The 24,200-nt window shown below is 34.2% G+C and overlaps 1 protein-coding gene and 1 pseudogene across 6 annotated transcripts in view; both read right to left on the reverse strand.

The window, feature by feature from the left end:
* The window catches only part of Atp13a3 (ATPase 13A3), an 80,305-nt gene that overhangs the window by 42,000 nt on the left and 14,105 nt on the right, over nt 1-24,200 (reverse strand). For 4 of the 6 annotated variants that reach the window (XM_047563159.1, XM_047563158.1, XM_047563156.1 and 1 more), the window contains 11 exons: nt 14,859-14,955; nt 12,722-12,895; nt 11,330-11,512; nt 11,016-11,086; nt 9,093-9,173; nt 7,761-7,830; nt 6,127-6,261; nt 5,602-5,674; nt 1,643-1,774; nt 327-506; nt 28-185 (listed from right to left, as the gene is read on the reverse strand). In XM_047563159.1, the coding sequence (XP_047419115.1) occupies nt 28-185; nt 327-506; nt 1,643-1,774; nt 5,602-5,674; nt 6,127-6,261; nt 7,761-7,830; nt 9,093-9,173; nt 11,016-11,086; nt 11,330-11,512; nt 12,722-12,895; nt 14,859-14,909 (1,308 nt within the window). In that variant the 5' untranslated portion in view covers nt 14,910-14,955. Of the gene's footprint in view, nt 1-27; nt 186-326; nt 507-1,642; nt 1,775-5,601; nt 5,675-6,126; nt 6,262-7,760; nt 7,831-9,092; nt 9,174-11,015; nt 11,087-11,329; nt 11,513-12,721; nt 12,896-14,755; nt 14,956-23,479; nt 23,543-24,200 lie in introns of those variants that run through there. The other 2 variants (XM_047563157.1, XM_047563160.1) reach the window with 2 other exon arrangements.
* LOC124992420 (dnaJ homolog subfamily A member 1-like) lies at nt 2,552-3,967 on the reverse strand (annotated as a pseudogene).

Genomic DNA, 24,200 nt, shown 5'->3' on the forward strand with positions numbered 1-24,200 from the left:
AACCCTAGTAAGAGCCCTCATACATACCTCATTTAAAATGCTATTGATAATAGTGTAGATGAAACCAATGCCAGCCACTGCCACAAGACACAGTAGAAACAAGTAGGCATCTCTGTAGAGTTTAAAATCAGTTGGTTTGGGATACAATATGGAACGGACAAGCTGTCCTTTGGAAGTACTAAATCCTTTCCCCACAAAAAAAAAAGAAAAAGAAAATTACTTACATTCTTATATAGAAATAAGAATTATCTCCCAGAACAGAATGTCCTTTTAAACATTCAAGAGGTTTCAAACATACTAAAATATGCGAGAGACGTATTTTCTACCTGTTCGAACTACTATGGCTTTGACGAGCTCTCCAGTGTAGAAACGAGTCTGAATGACAGTTGTCCCACAAAACAAAGTGTGTCGTTTATGTGTTTCTGGACTATATAATTCCTCACCCATTCCTTTTATATCCACTGAAGGATTTGGCAAATTAGTCTTTGTCACTGGAACACTTTCTCCTATTTAATAAAAACATAAATTATTAAAAGAAAGCACTAAAATTAGCATCAAACATAAAAACCTTAAATTGTGAAATATTATAAATACTACAGTAGTGTTTACAATAGTTATTAAGAATTCTCCAGGTGGATAAGATAGCTGAAGCAATTAGCCTTTTTTTAAAAGTTTTGTCTCCCATACAAATTCCAGAAAGATCGGTGGCTAAAAGGTGTATTGTCTATATTTGGAAATGATTATGCTATTGCATTTCAAATAATTTTCAAGATGACCAGGGTAGGTGCAATAGCCCCAGCACCTGTTCTTACACCCCTAACAATGGAACTAGAAAGCACTGTTACCTCAAATATCCTGTAATGTGAAGACCCACCCGTAACAACCCCTACCCACACATATGTACACACACACACACACACACACACACACACACACACTCTCACTCTCTCTCACTCTCTCTCTCATATGGGTAAGAAAAGGCATCTGGGCAAAGGAGAGCAGAATAAGGAGTGTGGGGGTTATCTCAAGCAATCAAAATAGTCAAATTCCTTTCAAAATTTACTTTTCTGTACCATTCATAATAACCTGCTTCAAAGGCACCACATGTATATTAAAGTGTATATGTTTGTGCATTTTAAGCAAAGACTAATTTCCCAATGTTATATAGGAATCATTTGGTCAAACTGACTACATTCACATGATTTAAAAATATATAAATATCTACCTCCAGATTATCAATTTCCAAAGGAAAATTAAAGTCTACGTTTCCCCAGTTTAACAAAAATATAAATCATAATTTATTCACATTTTTTATACAACAGGGAAGCAAATATGCTGCATATTCTGCAGGCAAAGGACTTTTTTCTTCCCTTACTATGAAGCATTTCTTCATGTCAAAAAATGGCAAGAGGCAGGCCAAGACATGTAACCAATCCCAGCATGGTGATTCAGCATTACAACTAAGTATTTTGCAGAATTTGGTCTACTCAAGAAAATCTTCAATAGTCATCACATTTTTTACTCACATCTGTGAGCAAAAAAATATAAATCACAGTTAATTTTGAAAGTTTAAACAGTAACTACTTATTACTAATATTATGTATAAACAACTGGTATAATATTTACTGATAGTTTAACTTACCTGTTAACATGCTTTCATTTACAATGCAGGTACCATTAATAAGTACTGCATCACAAGGCATGACTGTTCCGTTTAAAGGAATGACCATAACATCTCCTGGCACAAGGTCTGTAGAAAATATCTCTTCTATTTCTGAATTTAAAGAAAAAAAATCTGAAAAGAATATCCTTTGATTTGAAATAAAAGCAGGGCAATTGTTTGTATAAATGATCCATTCAAAAATGATCTAAAGAAAGTATTAATACAAAAATTCTAATAAATGAAATGTTTTAAGCAATAGAATTAGACCAATAAAGTATGGTGTGTCAGTCTGTCTCCTGACAGGATGACTGTGCATAGGTGATGACAAGTTCTTATGAATACACTTTAACATTTATGACACCTGTGGATGATTGATTTTTAAAGTTATCCATTCATATTTTTTAAGATCTATTCATCTTAAAAAAGAAACACAATACATCTACACAGGAGACTCACTATAACAGGTAAAACAAACTTGAGGATTTCTAAAATCTCATGCAAACATTGAAAAACTCAGCATTTTTTTTTCAAGAGCATTTTTATAATATTCTTTGTGTGTGTGTGTGTGAAATATACATTTGAAAATTTATGCATTATAGAAAGATTTATCCATAGACTATTTCTTTTTTTTTTTCCTCTACAAATTAAGTTTTCTTTTTCTGATTGCCAGTTAAATACAGTTTTAATTTTATAGCTTAACAATGAAGGGTCATACACTGAAACCAACACATATACCTAGTATTTCAGTCTAAGTTTGTCCACATACACAGCTGAAATCAATTACAAGGTATGGCCTAACAGATGCCAGGGGAACTTTTTTTAAAAGTAGTTTTTACAGGTATTAAACAACTTCTTGCACACTAAAGTCATCATACATGCAGGGCAAAGTCAGAGCTTTTATATTTGCGTTTATTCTTCATTTAACTTTTAAAACACTACTATAATTGAATATTAAAACAAAAACAATAGCAAGTAGTGAGCATATTATGATTATAGTCCTTCACTCATTCACTACTGCATATAAAATGCCTGCAGTGAGTGTTATTCACTGGCCCCATTAAGAGGTTTGACACTGAACACCACCTCTGGGATGATGTTCATCATCCTCATATGCTTCTCCATTATAATGGCGCCGTCTTTCCTGATTTGGATCAAAGTCCACCAGTTCTACCTGATCCATTTCATCAGTTTCTTCTACTTCCAGCAAAGAGAGTTTGTCAGGAGAGAGAAAGCCATTTTCAGGAAAGTTTACCTTAAACTCAATGATTAGGCGACCCTTTTCATATGGTCTACGATAAATTGGCATACCTTCGTTTAACACACACTTTATATCTCCATGCTTGACAATCTGACCTGAATGAGAGGTGATGACTATGGTTCGATTATCAAGAGTGGATATTGGTTTCTGGAATCCACATAATGCCTCCACCAGCTATATGTCCATACACATGAAAAGGTCTTCTCCTCGTTGAGTAAAAACAGCATGGTCCTTCTGATCTAACACAATTATAATATCTCCTGGTTCCAGTCCTGGTTCTTGGTCTCCTTCACCATGGAATGTTATCTTCTGTCCATCTTTCATGCCTTTGTCAATATGAACTTCTAGAATCTTCTTCTCTCGAACTATTTTCCTTCCATTGCAGCTTTTACATCTATCTTTAGGACTGATACGTTCCCCATGGCCCTGGCACTCCATGCACACAGACTGAATTTGCTGAACCATTCCAGGTCCTATCTGATGAATTCTTATTTGCATTCCATTACCTCGGCAGTTGGGACAGCACTCTACGGCTCCTTTCTTACCACCTCGGCCTTCACATTTGTCACAAATCACATTTTTTTGCAGAGTCAGTTTTCTTGTTGCACCATTATATAAATCTTCTAACGTCACTGAGAGCTGATGCACAACATTTTTACCTCTCCTTTCTCTCTGCATCCTTCCTCCTCCTCCAAAAAACATATCAAAGATGTCCATGGGGGAGCCAAAACCACCACCTGCTCCACCCTCCTTAATTGCCTGTTCTCCTCCTTTGTCATATAATTCCCTTTTCTTGGCATCAGAGAGAACTTCATAAGGTTGAGAAATCTGTTTAAACTTTTCTCCTTCATTTGGATTCTTATCAGGGTGGTACTTCAAGGCCAGTTTCCTGTAAGCCTTTTTCAATTCTTCCTGGGTGGCATTGGGTTTGACCCCCAAAACATCATAATAAGTGGTTTCTTTCACCATTTTCTACAGCCGGTGAGCGGGCTGAGGCCGAGTGGGGGAGTGGGAAGGAGCGCGTAACTTTGTGCAGCTCCGGCAGCCGCCGCTCCTCCACCTCTCACCGAGCGTTCTGGAAAGTTCCAATCCATAGACTATTTCTGAATAACAGTACTAGTATTCTTTTTATACTAGTTAAAACCCTAGTGTCTCACAGCCTTCTCAATATTCTTTAGTCTTTTACATATTATTTTAAATGACTAAATTTTTTAAATAAATTAAGCATTATAACATTTTACCTAGTGCATTATTACCTTGAAAATCTAAGTGAGCTAAATACTTTTTAAAAAATATCTTCCCAAGGGTAAGAGGTTTTTCTTGAGTCACTTAATATTGAAGCATTCTCTCTTCCTCTTACTTGTTCATCTCCCTGACTCCCATATTTAATACTGTTTGTAGGAAAGTCACACTAGCTTGAATACAAAGATGGATGAGGGAAAAAAACACTGTATTGCGATGTTAAGTCTTTAAGACAAATACTTTCCTTAAAAAGGATGTAGTTTAAATTATGAAACGACCTTTAAGGAATGATACTTAATTCATTTTTATAATAAAAGGCTTATTTTAAAATCACTTTTACCAGGCATGGTGGTGCACACCTGTAATCCCAGCAGTTCAGGAGGCTGAGGCAGGAGGATTGCAAGTTCAAGCCAGCCTCAGCAATTTAGAGAGGCCCTAAGCAACTTAGCAAGACCCTGTCTCTAAAGAAAAAAAGCAAAGGGGCTGAGGCTGTGGCTCAATAGAGCCTCTGGGTTCAATCCCCAGTACAGAACAATAAAATAAAAATAAAATCTTAATTTTTCTTAAAGCTTTAGCACTACTTAAAATTCTATTCCTTTTCAGTGTACCATAAAACAAAGTATCAATGATATTTAGGACTACACAGAGTCCTTCTTCAATGGTTTTCCACTGCTTTTGGATTGAGTTCAAATTTCTTAACATGCCTTGCCCATCATCCACTTACAATATGTGCCACACTGAATTTCTTTCAGCTTTTATAATGGACACAGAATTTCTAATTTCCAGCACTCTTCTTTCTCTCTCTGACCTTCACTTTACCAATTCTCATCTTATTTGGCTAATTCGAACAGTCACCACTTAAAATTATTTCATCAAAGAAGCCACCCAATACCTGCAGTAAATGACCTCTCTCCCTATCATAGCATTCATCACACTATGTGTGTGCACTTGTGTGTGTGTGTGTGTGTGTGTGTGTGTGTGTGTGTGTGTGAGAGAAAACCAGGGCCTCACACATGCTAGGCAAGCACTCTACCATTGATATATACTCCCAGCCCTTTTTACTTTGAGACAAGTTCTCACGAAGTTGCCCAGGCTGTCCTCAAACATATAATTCTCCCGCCTCGGCCTCCTGAGTCACTGGGATTACAAGTGTGCACCACTGCACCTGGCACATTTACCACACTCCATCATTACTGTGTGACATCTGTCTTTTTAAATCCCTACAGCCTAGTGTAGTGCCTATGCTATGCTACCTTTTTCTACTGTAGAAAATTTAGATTTTACATAAATGAAGGAATTTGATACGAACTCAGGAATCCAAACATGTATTTTTAGTTCTTTTAAAAAACAAACGTATGTGTATAAATTGCACTTACTTTACATTTCAGCACTTAATGGGCATTTAAAAAAATTCTTAACAGTCACCTGAAATACTTACCTTCATTTACTCTACAAACTGAAACTCTCACAGTACTGTGAGCTGCCACCATATCATGCAACATAACATATTGCTGAAAGAAGAAAAGAAATTTTAAACTAGTCAACATAAATTTACTCCTCAAGACACTAAAGAGTGCTAAAACATAAGGTACATTTATATAATAAATACATACTACTCCACCTTTATAAAATGCCAACAATCATTGATTTAAGGATTATTCACTGTTTTATCTCAAACAAAAAAGCACTCTGAAACAGTTTTGAAAATAGTGGAACCAGTCTTTCAGTATTCCACTCTGTGACAAGCAACTAGATCCCCCAGGACCTCTAAGTAGTCAAGTGGTAATCTGATTCTAAAAAGAATCTACCTCTCCATCCCCTGAAAAAAGCAGAAGGGCATATAAATCCATGCAACTAAAATAATGACAACTGAGTATTCATTTTGTACCAAACAGTATCCCACACACTTATCATGTTATCACAAAATGCAAATACAGTTCTAAAACCATAAATTTTGACTTACCTTTCTAATGGAATATAGGGAGCTTACAATCGATACTATGGACATAATCACAATGGCTAGAGCATAATAATAGTATTCATCAGTGCTCCACAGTATAACACTGAACAGCTGGAAAATGTAAAATGGATTGAGAACCTAAAAAAAAAAACAAACAAACAAAAACAAAAAAAAATGAAAAGGTATTTTTTTTTTTTTTTTTTTTGGCAGTGCTAGGGATTGAACCCAGGGCCTTACCAGTTGAGCTATATCTTACCCAGCCCCATAAAGATTTTTTGAAAGGTAAATTGAATGCCATGTTCATAACCATGTAGATTTTCCACCATAATAACATACAGGATAAACCCTCCAATACCCTAGGGAAACATGTATTACTTTAAAGAGTAGAGCAGTGTATTAGTATGTTCTTTCTTTCTTCCTGTACTGCGAATTAAACCCAGGGACTCTTTACCAGAGATATGTTTCCATTCTTTTATTTCCAGACAGGGTCTTGCTAAGTTGTCCAGGCTGGTCTTGAACTTGCAATTCTCTTGCCTCAGCCTCCTGAGCTGCTGGGATTATAGGCATGGAATACAACCATGCCTGGCTATATATTCTTGTTTACCTTTAAATTACTGGATTGTGGCTAAATAAGCCTGATGTAAATGATTTGCATAGAAAAACCTATAATAAATCAACTTAGTTGTTCTGCATTCTGCTTCAGTAATAAAATACATTTGTCTTCAACAATTAATGTGCTCTGGGCTAATAAAAGATATAAAATTTAATCAAACTGAACAAATTTACTTATGTCAAAAGGTCAGAGTCCAAAGAGAAAACAAATAGGAGATAATGGGTTAAACTATTTTGATTCCTCAAAGGAAATTAAGGATTAAATTCTGATTAAAAATAAGATAAAGGAGCAGCCCTGACAATAAAATTAATTCATTTACCCAAATTGTGTTCATTAATAACCCCTCTGATGTCTTAACACTGATGCTCCTATACTTCTCAAAGCACTTTCATATATATATAGTTCCACTTTACCTCAAAGTCATATGAAGTATTTAGAAAGAACTTACTCTAATTTTATAGAAAAAGGAGCAGCAGAGAAAATGCTTTCAAAAGCAAAAGACCAGAACAAATAGAGCAGGCAAGCCCTCCTCTGCTGGTCAGTCTCTACTCCCTTCCTTGACATGTCCATTATCCTTTATTCATGCTTCTGTGGCTCAAACAAACCCTCACCACAATAACCACTAACAGAGTATAGTGCAAGTTCCTGAAAGTCAAGCATCATGTCATGTGCTGATTTTCAAATTTCTGGTACAATGCTTAGTCTCCAATAGTGTACCATGAAATACCATGTGAAGAAAACAAATAATTTTTTCTTAAAAATGAAGAAAAGAAAGGTGTTACATCTGTAACACAGGAAAATATTTAAATGTACAACTTTTTGAAAGTTTAAAAAAAAGTCAATAAAAACAGAAATAGACAAAATTAAAAAATTCATACCCAGACTTCTTCTCTGCCAATTTTTTTCTCTCTACATTACCCTTCCAAGTTAGCAAACAGAAAACCAAGTACATTTTATTGCTTAATTATGACTTTCCAAATAGAAAATTTACTGATCACAAATGTTTAGTTGTATGAAGTCTTACCTCTTTAATTAGAAGCTTAAAAACAGAAGGCACTTTCACAGTAATTTCATTTACACCATAAAGCAATTTTCTATAACAGAAAAATACAATTATTAGTATTATACTGTATTATGAAATACCTATAATTTAGGAAAGACTGTATTAGATAAGATTCAAACCACAGGCTATTCTTAAATTTATGTTTTTGAAACATGTGCTTCTACAATTAAAATTCTCTATCTATGCAAAAAAAATTCTTTACCTACTATATTTTAATCAAATTAAGTCAATCCTGGATGACTACACTCTTCACATTTCATTTCACTCTGTCTCACATCTTACATAAGTCGATAATAATCCCACTAGTCAATAATCAAGTAAGCAAAAGGATCTCTTCTCCATCCTTGAAAACAATAGATCTTAACAAAATTTGAATTACAATTAAGTTTTACGAGATTAAATAAACTTGAGGAATTCTGTATTATTCTTCTAATAAGAATATTGTACTATGAGTATTTATTTCAAAACACTGTACATTTGACTTAAAAGAAAAAAGTATTTTTAAAATGTTGGTTAAATCCTTCCAGATAAATCCTTGTAGTACTTTCTGTATGATATAACAAGTTTGGCTTTTATAAAGTGTTAGTTTGAATGATATTTTTGTTCCAACTCTGAAAGCAAATGCTATGAAAAGCAATAAAATTTCTAATATAAATCTGAAAATGGCATTTATCTAAAATAAGCAATATTTGTTATTTTATAAATAAGTATAAAATATGCAATATGTATATTTTTATGCTTTAATAGAATAACAAAAAAGTAGGACTCCCAATTTTCAAACTTTCATTGTGGTAAATCTGAGCTTGTTTGAAATTCTCAATAAAAATAGATTTCAGAAAATCTAAGATGTCATCATTTTACAAAATACCACTATTTTATGTATGATCAAGAAAGATAAATCTCTGTCAGGCAAAGGATGACATTCCAACAGCTACATGACATGGCTCAATTTTAGAGAATTTAAAATGGGAGAAAATGTGCATCTTAGAATTGATGAAACACATGGAACTTTGGAGACAGCAATTTCAACATAACCTTTAACACTTTTATGATTCTTAAAACTGAGAGACAATTTTACTCAAATGAAATGTAAGTTAAGTTCTCAACAACTAGTCTGCAGTATTTAAATACCTCTTAATATGTACTACAAGGTAAAGGATCAAATGTGTGTGTGTGTATATATATATATATATATACACACACATACATATACACACATATATACATATACAATATATTTTTTAAGTTTAAGAATTCTGAGAACAGATCTAACTTTAGTTGGATAAAAATTACCTGTAGGCATGCATCTCTTTTGTCAGTCCTGCACCATGTTTTTCATAAATTGATGTACAAGAAACACCTTCATCCAGCCCCCTAAATAAATCCAAAGTTTTTACATAAACAAAGTTTAAAATATCTAAATTTCTTAATGTCTCAGTTTTCTATATGGCTGATTTAAAAAGTGTAATTTCCTCATAATCTTCTTAGAAATGTTTAGCATAAATTTAGAAATGAGAGTTTTAAAATTTCAAATTCTTTTTTAAAATATTCTTTTAGTTGTCAGTGGACCTTTATTTATTTATATGCAGTGCAGAGGATCAAACCCAGTGCCTCACACATGCTAGGCAAGCGCTCTACCACTGCGCTACAACCCCAACCCTTCAAATTCTTAAGATAAATAATTATGAATGGTCTAAGTCTAAAACATAAAAAAGTTACCCAATGAATTTATCACATAAGATGGCCCTAAATACTCATTTATATAATGCCATTATCCTTTTAAGGCTGTGCAAAAGCCGTAAGAGTTAATGATAAACTAATAAAAGTTAAGGTTAACATAACTAACTTGAGAATTCCAAACTGAAGATTAAACTATTTTTACTTTCTATATGTAGTTACTCCTTTACAATTTTAGCATTGAACTAAGACTCCTATTCACAATCTACCATGTTCAGAAGGGCATCAATTCAAATCCTTCCCTGAGCTTAGTAATGCACATGTTAGAAGTACAGAATTTATGAACCATAGATAGTGCCTAAAATCTGTAAAAATCTTAACTGGGATGGAACTAACATTTAATTTCCCCCAAAATGTCTTATTTATGCTTATTTTATCTAAGATATAATCACAGTACTCTACAGAAAAGAGAATCTTACACATATTTAATTTTGATCCATCTCGGCTTTCTTAAAAGTTATGGGTGCATAAGAGTATACATGCACATATGCTCACTCACATGCTAGAGATAAAACCCAAAGTCTTGCACATGCTAGGCAAATACTTCACCACTGAGCTATACCTACAGTTCCTCCTCCACTTCAGTCCTCAGAAGGTTAAGACAGGAGGAACACTTACTTGAGCTCAAGAATTTGGGGCCAGCCTGGGCAAAAATAAATTTTAAAGTATTACTCCAATCTGTCCTACCCAAAGATAACACATCTGACAACATCCCATTCTTTATTCAAATATAAAATCACATTTCTATTTCTGTGTATTAGTTTGGTCCTCAAGTACAACTGGATGGGACTGTCAACAAATCAGAAAGTAACAATTCAGATCCTCTAAGTTAAATCCTAGAGGGTTAGAGATGCTGCTCAGTGGTAGAATGACTGCTTGGCAAGTTCAAGGCCCTAGGTTCAATTCCCAGCACCACATACACAAACATATCTATTAAAACAGGCTATCAGACATACTTGAAAAAAAAAAAAAATCACTTTGAGGTGAAAATGAAAGGACCTCAGACTTGGGAAGGTTTTGATATCATACTGCTTCTAACTTCTATATAAATTTTACCCAAGTATAATTTACAGGTGGGACTTTTTTAAAACGGTTAATGAGCTTTCAAAAACACTAGGGGCATGGAGGTGCATGCCTGTAAGCTCAGTGGCTTAGAAGGTTGAGACAGGAGCATCACACATTCAAAACCAGCATCAGCAACTCAGTGAGACCCTGAGCAACTTTTCAAGACCCTGTCTCAAGATAAAACATAAAAGGGCTGGGGATGTGGTTTAGTATTTAAGTGACCTGGGTTCAATCACTGGGTTTAAAAAAAAAAAAAAAAAAAAAGCCACTGGGGAGTTGTTAATGAATAAATGAATAAAAGTCATGCAATAAAAATCTCTTCAATTCTAGGTAACATTAGAATTAATTTGTTTCTACTTAGAACATTTTCAGGATATTCATAATGTAGTCCAAAAAAAAGAGAAAGATACTTACTTTAAGAAATCAAAATTGCGTATGGTATCATTCCAGAAATATTTTACACTATGGTGAGTGAAATAACGAATCTGTAGAACATACATAAATGTTACATCAAATCTTATCATTGTTTGCTGTAACGTAATGTTTTTTAAAGGAACACCTAAACTGTTACATTCAGTGATAGGTATTTTATTTTATATGCATATAAATTTCATTTATCTCAAGCAATAACTGCAAATCCAAAATATGTATCTCATAAGTTATATATGATAGCATAAAATGCTCACAATTTTAGTTTGTAAAGAAATTTAGACACTAGAGCACAATACCTGTTGTGTCTGAGTCTGTGAATGTTTATTCATCTCATGCCTGTATTCTTCAGCAGGATTCTCAGTTAAATGAACTGCATGACCATTTGAAATCTTATCAGTTATAGATTTTGGATTTGAAAATGGGTGATTTTCCAGAGAAAGAAAGCGAATTTTTGCACAAAACCACATTCTGAATTCATCCTTAGAAGAAAGGGAAAGAGACAATTATGTATATTATATGACTGCCTGTATTTTTAATTTCCATTCTGTACATATTTACTCACCTCTAATTGAGAAAGCATCATTTCTCCCCCCGCCTCCCCAACCCAAACAGTCCCAACCCATAATGGGGATTGAACACAGAGTTATTTTACCATTGAGCAATATCCCCTGGCTTTTTGGTATGTATGTCTGTTTCTTTCATTACTTATTATTTATTGGTACTGGGTATTGAATCCAGGGATGTTTTACTACTGAGCTATACTTCCAGTCCTTTTTATTTTGAGACAGGGTCTTGCTAAGTTTCTGAAACTAAATTTCTGAGGTTGCTCTCAATCTTGTCATCCTCCCGCCTCAGCCTCCCAAGTTGCTAGAATATGTGTGCAACATGGTACCTAGCAAAGAACATAATTTCCTGTTCAATAAATGTTAAACTACAAGAAGATGAATAAATTCAAACATGAACTGTATTTCTTTCCTTTTTTGAGGGGTGGTGGGGAGGTGAGCCACATCCCCAACCCTATTTTGTATTTTATTCAGAGACAGGGTCTCATTGAGTTGCTTAGTGCCTCACCATTGCTGAGGTTGGCTTTGAACTTTCGACCTTCCTGACTCAGCCTCCAAAGTCACTGGGATTACAGGCGTGCACCACAGCACCCAGTCAAATATGAAGTATATTTCATTGCTCATGAATTTTAAGACACACTTCACCAGTACAGTTCCATGAAAGATCACATTCCATGAAAAATTAAACTGATTCCTTAATCTAGTCACCTATCTTTTACATGAACACTAGAAACTAAAACCTTTTATAAAATGCTTCAAATTAGGATAAAAACAATCAAAACAGCCTGAGATGAAGCAGCATCACACAGAAGATAGGTAGCTGGCCTACTAAATGAGCAACAGCCCAGAGAGTACTAAAGCGCCAGGCTAGTATCTAATCTCTTGAGGTATCAAGAGCTATGAAAGGAAGGGGAAAAACTTGATCATTTTCAAGATTCCTTTAAATTCTAATCACTATAATAATATTCGCTTTAAATAAACACTTCAGAAATACCATACTGAAAATTCATTATATTCTGGCACTTCTGCCTAATGTTCCATTAATACATTGTTTGGAACAAAGTAAATACAAAACCATTATTTTATTCCTCAAATAATCAGCTACAAGTGAATACATGGACTTACAGTAGTCCTCAGCAGCACCACTTCACAGTCTTTAACTGCCGCTCTGATACAAGTTGCTTTCACCCGCCACTCAGGCATCCAGTAGAGGAGGAGGAGGAGAAACCCACCAGTACAAATCACTCCTAAAGAAACTATGGCAAGCTTCCAGCGACTCAAATTGTAACCATAAATCTCCTATATGGACACAATGATCACATGATTAATTATCAAATGATACAGCATACAAATGAATTCAAAAATTCTTTTTTTGTCCAAGATGGGTACTACTGTCTTCATTACAAAAACTGTAAATATATATATATATATATATATATATTTTTTTTTTTTTTTTTTTAAATAGTACATTCTTTTTTTTTTTTTTTTTTGCGGTACTGGGAATTGAACTCAGGGCCTTCACTCTACCACCTGAGCTATCTCCCCAGCCCAAAAATGTAAATATTTTCTCAATCAATAACTTATCTTTTTGTTTCTGATGAATTCATGGATAAAATTAACTACTTTTACATAAGTTAAAATTGCTGATATTTATAATTTATGGCTTGATATCTGATGCTTAATAAGTTCTTCCCAATTGACACAACATATTCATATTAAGTATATTTTCTTACAATTTTTACAAGTCTTATTAATTCCTCCAGAATTCACTTTGTTATGAGATAGTTTTTTATTTACAGAGAAGTTGCAAAAATGCGAGTTCCTATATCAACTTACCCCTAATGTTAACATCTTGATACATTTGTCAAATCCAAAAGATCAACACTGCTACTTACTATTAACTAAATTCAATAATAGAATTTCAAGTTTTTCCACTAACATCTTATTTCTATTCCAGGACATAATCCAGAATATCACAATGCATTCAGATGAGGTAATTTTAATTTTTCCCCAAGTAATTTGCTAACTGTCCCAGTATCACTGTGACTGGATAAATTGGAGTCCTGACCCAAATTATTTTAAACATGGGGCTGGGGATATAGCTCAGTTGGTAGAGTGCCTGCCTCGCAAGCACAAGGCCCTGGGTTCAATCCCCAGCACCGCAAAAAAAAAAAAAAAAAAAAAAACCACAAACACATGGGCTAAGGTTGCAGCTCAGTGGTAGAATGCTTGCCCAGCATGTGTCAGTCACTCGGTTCCATCCTTAGCACCACATAAAAATAAAATAAATAAATAAAATAAAGGCTCACTGACAACTAAAAAATGTAAAACCACACACACACACACACACACACACACAGGTTGCCAGGTGTAGCAAATTAAAATGTTGAGGACCTACTTACATTTAAAATTTCAAATAAGCAACAAACAACTTTGCTTGCCCCATACAACATTTTGGGTACACGTAATACTAAAAAGTTTATTTCTTGAATATCTAAAATTTAAATTTAACAGAAAATTTTATATTTAATCTGGTATATTTCCACTCCCACCTCACAAAAGAGTTGAGAAGTTCTTTTTTTTTTTTCTGCTTTGTTTTGTTTGTGGTGCTGGGGATTGAACCTGGGGGCAAGCAAGTGCTCTACAACTGAGCTGCATCTCCAACCTAAAAAGTTGTTTTGTTTTGGTTTGGGGATTTTTTGTTTGTTTGTTTGGTATCGGACACTGAATCCAAGGGCACTTAATCACTGAGCCATATCCCCAGCCCTTTTTATTTTTTATTTTGAGATAGGGTCTCACTTAGTTGCTCAGGGCCTCACTAAATTGCTGAGGTTGGTCTTGAACTCTTGATCCTCCTGTCTCAGCCTCCCAAGCCACTGGGATTATAGACGTGTACCACCATGCTCAGTTAAAGTTGGTGTTTTGTTGTTTTGTTTTTATGAAGTTGATTTTTAAATTTTAAAATCAAAATTACAAATCTTCATTTGGAATTATACTTAAGCATAAGTTAATGCAACATATTAAATCACCAAATGTAAAAGCATACTTCTTTTCCCTGGGTTTGAGCAGCTCACAAGTAAATAAGGAATTACACTAAAACCAACAAATACAGATATTATATAATCCCAACTGAAGAACAGGAGGAGGAGAGAAACTCACTGATTTAGACTTGTTTCATAACTGTACTTTTCTACTCCTTAGAATAATAAATTGAAGAGATTATTTCTTCATACTTCACAAGTAAATTATGAAAGCTGGTTACCATTTCATCTTCTTGACCCTGATTGATAGTCTTCCTTTCTTCTTTGTCCATATCTACAGTGGTTTGAAAGGCCTTATGCTTCACAATAACTGAAGAACTGACGGAAGGAAAGAAACAAATGTCAGTGAACTATTTTTAATATTAGTAGACTTTCCTCTATCAAGTGCCTATTATACCAAAGTGTTCTAAGATAGCAAGGCATAGTGTGCATGCTTATAATCCCAGTGGCTCAAGAGGCTGAGGTAGGAGGATTGCAAGCTCACAGCCAGCCTCTAAGCAACTGAGGGAGACCCTGTCTCAAAATGGAAAACATAAATAAATAACAAAGGGCTGGGTATGTGGTTCAGTAGTTAAGTGCCTCTGGGTTCAATTCCTGGTACTAAAAAAAAAAAAAAAGTGTTCTAAAATACTGATTGAATTTGAATTCTTCCAAAGCAATGATGAACACCTACTGATTGGGAGATCTCTTTTGATAGATGCATCAAAGTTTAACTGATATTCTAAATAGTCATTAAAATGCTACCTAGTTCTAATGACAGTTCCAATGAACCTACCTTATTTACTACTACAAAATTCAGTATATGTCATTAATTAATTTATACTCACAGTAGCCTTAATACAGAACTGATATTCAGGGAACAATTACAATCTTCTTTGTACAATCCCTAGAAACAGGACTAGGGATATAGTTCAGTGACAAGAGTAAAGCTACCTAGCATGCATGAAATCCTGGGTTCAATCCTCAGTACTGTAAGAATTAAGTAAAAGCAAAAGTTCATCCCCTAGTGTTATGGTTTGGATGTGATGTATCTTCCAAAAGCTCACATGTGAGACAATGCAAGAAGGTTCAGAGGAGAAATGACTGGGTTGAGTCTTAACCTAATCAGTGATTGATTTAATCCCCTGATAGGGATTAACTGAATGGTAACTGAAGTGGGCAGTTGTGGCTGGAGGAAGTGGGAACTGGAGGTATGGCTTTGGGTTATATATTTGTATCTGACAAATGGAGACCTCTCTCTGCTTCACAATCACGTAAGCTGCTTCCCTCTGCCATACTCTTCCACCATGCTAGGAGCTGAAGAAATACCTCCTACTGGAGAGTGCTCCCCTAGCATGTGCAAGGGCCGTGGTTCAAATCTCCGGTGCCGGGGGGGGGGGGGGGGGGGGGGGGGGGGGGGGTGGGGGGGGGGTGGGGGGGTGGGGGGGTGGGGGGGGCGGGGCAGGAACTCTACCACCATGCTGTTTTTTTTTTTTTTTTTTTTTTTTTTGCGGTGCTAGGGATCGAACCCAGGGCCTTGTGCTTGTGAGGCAGGCACTCTACCAATTGAGCTATATCCCTAGCCCCGCCATGCTGTTCTGCCTCACCTGGAGCCCTAAGGAATGCAGTCCACCTTCTATGGACTCTCTGAAACCATGTTATCTCTGAAACCATGTGCCCTCAAATAAACTTTTCCTTCTCTGCAGTTGTTCTGGTTGGGTCCTTTTAGTCACAGCAGCAAAAAAGCTGACTTAAACACCTAGATACAGGAAAGTAGCCTACTTTACCGAACTTGCACTAAAATACTTCACACAACTCAATTTATTCCTTAAACTATTGTAAAGAAGTAATGTACCAGTATTAAAACCTATCCCAAACCTCTCAGATTATTAATCACCTAACAAATACTTGCCAGGCATCTGTTACACAAATGGGAATCCCTGGCCAAGAGTCAACTGCTAGGGTAGTCATACTCCTACTGGAAAGCATTCAGTTGACTTCCCTGTCAGATTCCAGGTCCACTAAGCAACCTTCTGATTATTTCTGACTATCCATGAAGCTTGTCTGGAGAGAAATCTCACTGAACCCACTGATACATTTTTCCATTTATCTGTACATCAAATGTTAGACATTGAGCTGCACGTTCTCTGTATCCCATGGTTACAGAACCCTCTGGCTATTATTAACATAGCTTACCTACTGATCATTGCTAAAATTATCATTGCCAATTACAACAAAAATAACATCAAAAATACTTGAGAAAAAATTGGATCTGTACCAAACATGTACAGACTTTTCATCATTATTCATTAAACAATACAGTATAACAACTATTTATATAACATTTGTGCTACATTAGCTATTATAAGTAATCTAGAGATTTAAGGTATGTAATAGAATATGCATGGGTTAAATGCAAATACTATTACCTTTTAATTGATAAAATACTATTTATATAAGGGATTTGGGCATTCTCATATTTTGGTATCTGACAGGAATCCTGGAAGCAATCCCCTACAGGTACCAGTTATATTTAAATACCAGTTTTTAACTCATAATACGGTGCCAACTGATAAACAAAGCTCTTTAACATCCACAATAAGTTTAAATGTCTCTACTTTAAACCAGTCTCATCTCTGCAAAACACAGTGGGACTATTACCTTCCTCATTTCAGATTGTATACTTGACTACTTAATCGATTCATAATAAAGCAGATTTGCTATGTCAGGCACTCAATTGTCTGAATAAAGACCCAGTAAAGACATTTGTACTAAAATAACAATAACTATTTATTTCTTATATGATACAAATAGTCAAATAAAAGTCAAATGCACAATTTGACTACTTATTTCTTATATGATACAAATAGCTACTTCTTATATGATACAAATAGCTACTTATTTCTTATATGATACAAATAGTCAAATAAAAGTCAAATGCACAATTTTAAAATAATCCCTTAATACAACTGTTGAGACCTCATTAAGCAAATAATAAAAATATCAGACCTGGTGCCACACTGTAGAAAAGAAGAAATTGTAAAGGTATTAGGCCCAATTTCTCCAAAGTCACATAATTACAAAAAACACTTTTGGCAATTCAGTTAAGAATTTCTTCTTAGTCTAGGACACTGTGTACTCTTAAAACATAACTACTACAGGTGTTCCACCATGGTAACAGTGATCCATTAAATTAATATGACCTGAAGTGGCAGTTATTCTCAAAGTCTATGACTGTTCCTGAAGTCCATGGAAAGATTAAGCAAGCCCAACCTCTTTTTCCTGTGAAAAAGATCAACAGTCACTGCCTAAATGTGTTCAATTACACACAAGTCGACCTTCAAAGGATAAGGCAAAAATCACCTTTCCCAACACTGTTCTCACTAAAGGATACCGTACTAGAATGGGATCCTTAACTTTCAATCTGATTCTTCTGTAGGTTATGAAATGAATCCCAGCGTCATCACACGGATTCGCTGGGTACATTTTCAATACACAATTTTTTTTTTAAATAGCATTTATTTTTTAAATGTTAATGTGTGCATTACAGAAAAAATAAAAACACAGGCAAAGAACAAAGTCATCCAGTCACAAGCAGCTTAGTTGGACGTGTCCCTCCAGGTCGTGCATATACATACACAATATCCCATTTTCAATACACAATTTTGATACTCACTTCCCACTTCTACCACCTTTATATATTTCTTGAGGAAAGGAATTACTTCAAATTTTTACATGGAGAAACCCTGGTTTCTAACCAAGATGTAATAACAAGAATCAGATTTGTTCAATTGCCTAAAACAGCAACAAGAAAATGGACAAAATACATAATGGTTTTCAATGAACTGGGTACTGGGCAATAAAGGGAAATGATAAACTAAATGAGCTCTACAACTACTCCAGTTTACTAACTGAGAGGAGTTTATCCACAAAAATGGAGGACAGGGAAACCAAAGAGAGCAGTGAGATAAAGCTGGGAGTCTGGGGAGGCACCAAAGGAACTAAGTTTACAGGTCACATCTCTAAAAAAGATCTGTACAAAGAACTCCGAAGATCAGCAAGATGGTTCCCCCTCTCAAGTCTTTAGCTAAAAACTGATCAGAGCTTATAAGAAACTACCAAAGGTCAGAAAAAGAACCACTCAAAATGATTAAGGAGGAAAAACCACTGCTCATACAGGGATGGGAATAGTGCCTACTCCCATCAACTGGAGAGAAAAACCTCACGACTCAAAAGTAAATGAGGCCAGAGTGGTGGCACACCCCCATAATCCCAGTGGCTCAGGAGGCTGAGGCAGGAGGAGTTCAAAGCCAACCTCAGCAACTTAGCAAGGTCCTAAGAAACTCAGTGACACCCTGTGTATCTAAACAAAACACAAAAAAGAGATGGGATGTGCCTCAGTGGTGAAGTGCCCCTGAGTTCAATCCTAGATATCCCAAAAAAAAAAAAAAAAAAAAAGGTAAATGAGGGATGACATTGCTTCAGTAGTGTGATAAAGTTAGCCCTGAACAAAATCTGCTCTGGTTTTGCCAAATAAAGCTTAAAAATGACACCTGAAACAAAATTGTTAAAAAGAATAAGCCTGAAAGAATAAAACTCTTTTCAAATTAAACTGCCTAAAAGAACAAAGTTCAGAATATTAACTATAATACAAAATATCCAGCATCCATTAAGTCATGATTAATGGCATTGAACTGAAACTTAACTTAAAAGGCATTAAAAAAAAAAAAAAAAAGCTAACCCAAAATGAGAAATTCAATGAATAGAAAAGGACCCCAAACTGACAAAGTTAGAATATGAACAAGAATATTAAAATAGCTACTGTAACTGTATTCTGTATATTGAGAGAGAAGCTAGGTAGAACATGTAAAGTAGACATCAAAGACACAAAATAAAAAACAAGCAGGTAAGATAGTACACACCTGTAATTCAGCCACTTGTGAGGCTGAGGCAAGAGGGACACAAATTTGAAGTCAGCCTAGGCAACTTAGGAAAACACTTTGAAATTTGGAAATGGTTGGGGATATAGCTCAGTAGTAGAGCACTTGCCTATCATGTGCTGGGTTTGATCCCCAATACTGTCCCCAAAGAATAAAGAAAGAACAAAATTTAACTGCAGATAAAAAGTACAATGCCCAAGACAGAAAATGCACTAGATGAGATTAGATTACATCACTGCAGAGAGAAAAATCAAAGAACTTGAAGACATCATAGTGGAAACTATTCAAAAATAAAAGCAAAGTGAAAAAAAGATGAGGGGGGATAATAAACTCCACAGCATTCCTAAGCTGTGGGGCAGAAGCATTCTAATATACGTGTAAGGAGAGGGGAGGACCAAAAAAATGTGTAATGTTATGGCCAAAATTTTTCACATTAGATGAAAACTACAAACCAAAGAGCCAAAAAGTTCAACTAATAAGTATGAAAGAAATATTAAGAAGAAATGTCGAACTCCTCCAAAAAAAGTGATGGGGAAAAATTGTCTAATTATAGGAAAAGAGACATGTTAGTAACAAAACAAATAAGATATTACCCTTCTTATCAAAAACAATGCAGATGAAAATAACCACAAAGTTACTCTTTTTTTTAAATCGGTACTTTACAGTTGTACATTATAATGGAACTTGCCAAAGCAACAGCTTTGAAATGCTGAAACTAGTAAGAGAATGCTATACCCAGCAAAAATATCTTCCAAAATTGAAGACAAAATAAAGATTTTTCAGACATAAAACTTGGGGGGGAAAAATCTAAGTCACAGACCTACGCCACAATAAAGTGTTAAGCCCTTCAAGCAGGAAAAAAGGGACAACAAATAAAAATATAGATGACAAAGGAATGAAGATCATCAGAAATGGGTAGCTATGTAGGTAAATATATATTACGATAGCAAAAAAGAGGGGGAGAAATAAGTATACTATTATCAAAGTCTTACAGAATATACCACCAAGAAGTTTATTACCACTTGAAAGTAGACTGGTAAATTAAAAATATATATTATTAACTCTAAACTGGGCACTAAAATAAAACAAAGACTCATAGCCAAAAAACCAACGATGATAAACTAGAACCATAAAAAACACTCATCTGAAAGCCAGACTCAGAAAATCAAGGGATCAAGGGTTGAATATTCTCTCTCATATGTGAAAGCTAGATTAAAATAAGGGAAAGAAGGTGGCTGGAGAGCAGAATGGGTATCATAAAGACATAGGGCAAAAAAAAAAAAAGATATAGGGCAGATCAGTGGAGAAGAAGAATAAGAGTGAGGGAGGAAGGAAGGGAAAGGGAAAGAAAAATGGAATGAATTTAATAAAATCATGTTATATTCATATATAAAGGTTCCCAAGGGAATTTTACCTTTATGTATATGTAGAAGAAAGAAATTTAGGAGAGAGTAGGGGGAGGAGGGAGGAGACAAAAGCGGGGTGAAAAATGGGGACTGAAATCAAATTCCTTGCAAGTATTGATTTTGTCAAAATGAACCCAAATACTATGTATAATCATAACATTTTAATTTTAAAAAATTACTCAACTGACCCAAAAGGCATAACCTAATTACATTCTGCCTACAAGAAACCTGTTTTTTTTTGTTGTTGGTGGTGCAATGTTGAATTGAACCCAGGGTCTCTCACACATACTAGGTAAATGCCACATCCCCAGCTGCAGAAATACATTTTAAATATAAAGGCATAAGAAGGTTAAAAGTAAAAGGAAGGAAGATACAACATGCCAATACATTTAAAAACAAACTTGGAGTGATTATAGTGTTTTGCAATGAAAAAGGGGTCATTCACAGAGATAAAATAACGACTCTAAAAATGTATGCACTTAAGACCTTTGAAATATCTGAAACAAAACCAGATAAAAATGTAAGGAAAAATTCAGAATTATCGGAAATTTTTTTTTCCAATACTCCTCTCAATAACTGAGAATAAATTACAAAACAGAACACATAAGATTTAAACAACAATCAAGTGGACCTAACTGACATTTACAGAACACCCTACCCAACTACAGCATGATAACATGTTCTTCTAACATATACACAAAGCATTTACAGAGAAAGGCCACATACTGGAACATAAAGATTCAAGTCATAAAAAGCAGGTATTTAACACAATGTAATTAAATTAGAAACTATAACAGAAAGACAATTTGAAAATTCTAAAAACCCACAAGCCAAAGAAAGCAAAGCAGAAAATACAAAATATACTGAAGTGAACTAAAATGAAGATGTAACATGCCAAAAATCTGTGGGATGCCACTAAAATAGTACTTTGAAGAAATTTATAACAACAAATTCCAGTATCTGAAGAAAGGTCATGATCTCAGTTAGTAAGCTACCACCATAGTAAACACAGGGGAAAGGGAGTAAACATTAAAAGGGGAGGAGGTTCAGAGAAGAAATAATGAAATAAGAAACAAAAATAGAGTAAAGCTGATGAAAGCAACAGACGATTTTTTAAATTATATTTTTATTTTTTACAGACTCCATTTTGATTCAGAGTACACAAATAGGGTACATCATTTCATTTCTATGGTTGTACACAATGTAGATTCATACCAGATAGATGCATCTAAAAGACAAAGAGCTGGGGAGGATACAAATTACTAATACCAGGAATATGAGGAAAGACAAATTCACTAACAGAATCTGCATATCAGAAGGCTAATCAATGAGCTTCAAGAAGAACTTTACACGAATATACTAACTTTTCTGTTACTTCCAAATTAAAAAAAATTTTTTAAATAAACTCATCTGTAGAGGTCAAAATCTGCTAAATCTGAGTTAAAAATTGAGTGAATAGGTATATAAGAGTTCATTATACCAATCTTTTTACATTTGAACATATAGAATTTGCCCCAAAAAGAAAGCACTCTTTTTTTTTTTAAATAAAATAAAAGCTACCCACCTGAAGTTTATAGATAGAAAAAAAAAAATTTTTTTTAGAAGACATTTATTCCTAGCACAAAGGAGTTAAATCTTGAGAATTCTGCCTCTGGAGTCCCAAATCCACTGCTCAAAAGGCATTATCTATAAACTCTTAACTCATTATCATAAACTCCTCAGTAGATAAATAAGCAAAGGTTTCAGGATTTTAGAAAATGAAATGCCATTAAAATTCAATGTTTTCATTAAGCTCATGTATTTATATTTAAAAACTTTCTCTAAAAATGCTGAATGAGTTCACCTTAGTGCAGCATAATTATATTTTACCTTCTGCAGTAAAAAAAAAAAAACCTACAAATACTACAATTATTTTAAATAAGCTATCACAGGTAATTTACAGCCTTAACAATCTTATTTTCATATTTTTCTAAATATAATTACTGACCATATTATAATCATTACTCATTTTCCAAGTATTATTTCTCCAGAATTCTGTTACTTTTTAGACAAAATTCTTAAGTCTTACCCAATGTTGCTAAAGTAAAAGTGCTAAAAGTAATTTAAATAAAGTTCCTCTAAAAACCAATTACTCACTTGAAGCATATTATACACCTGATAGGAAACTGTCAAGAATTTATCTTTCACATAAACTTTTAGAAAATTCCAATGAGACAATTTCAACACTGCTTATTTAAAATACAGGTATATTATAAATGCATATTTAGATTTTACATGTACATAAATAGCTTAACATTATTTCAATGATTCCATAAAGATAAAGAACTAAATAAAATATCTTAAGCAGTGCTTATCAGGATACATATTAAATACCATTCTAGCATATATCTAATTAGACACTTGGAAGAACAGCAAACTTCTAAAATTCACTAAACAAAATGTAACTTTGGTAGTTTGCTGGTGTATTTTTAATCAATTCAATTTCTAAATCACAGAAAATAAAGAAATTTTTCTTACCTTCAGCACTACATCATAATTCCTCTCAACTGCTGATATTAGCAGGGCTTTCAAAAGCTTTTACTGAAAATAAAACTAAGCATAAAAATCCATTCAAATATGAGGATTCTATTCCAAATTTTTTTTTGATTGTTTTAACTGCTTTCAAAATGACAGCATTAAAATTTAGAATTAATTTAAAATTAATTCACCAATTTGAAATGGGTTTCCAAAGATCTGTCACTGGTAGAGATCCCACTATTTAAATAAATACTATCTTGTTAGCTCGCTGAAGTTCCAATTCCACAGTGCATGCCTGAGTCTTGATGTTATCTAAATACCAAGGAGCTTATAGGCTATTGTGCTTAGCCAAACCCTTCCTTGAATTTATAATGAACTTGATTTGCTGTGTTTTAAAAAAAAAAAAAAAAAAAAAAAAAAAAAAAGACAATATAGGACAAAGTGAAACTATTAGGATTAAACCTCAACTAACATAATGATTTTGTTTAAAAGTTTACTTATTTTTTCACATTATGTAATTTTATTAAGGACCATTCAAAGAATAGTGTTTAATCTAAATTAAAAGGTGATCAGATCATTTCCTAAAAAAAAGATAAGCTTGCTTGAACAGGTCCCAAGTCTCCAAGCCATCTTTGCTTCAAACCTGAACTTTTCATGAGCTATATAACAATAATACTGTAATAGTTAACTGTGTAGAGTTTGAGTTTTTTTTAAAAAAGGA

The sequence above is a fragment of the Sciurus carolinensis genome, chromosome 9 (assembly GCF_902686445.1).
Source record: "Sciurus carolinensis chromosome 9, mSciCar1.2, whole genome shotgun sequence".
Taxonomy (NCBI): domain Eukaryota; kingdom Metazoa; phylum Chordata; class Mammalia; order Rodentia; family Sciuridae; genus Sciurus; species Sciurus carolinensis.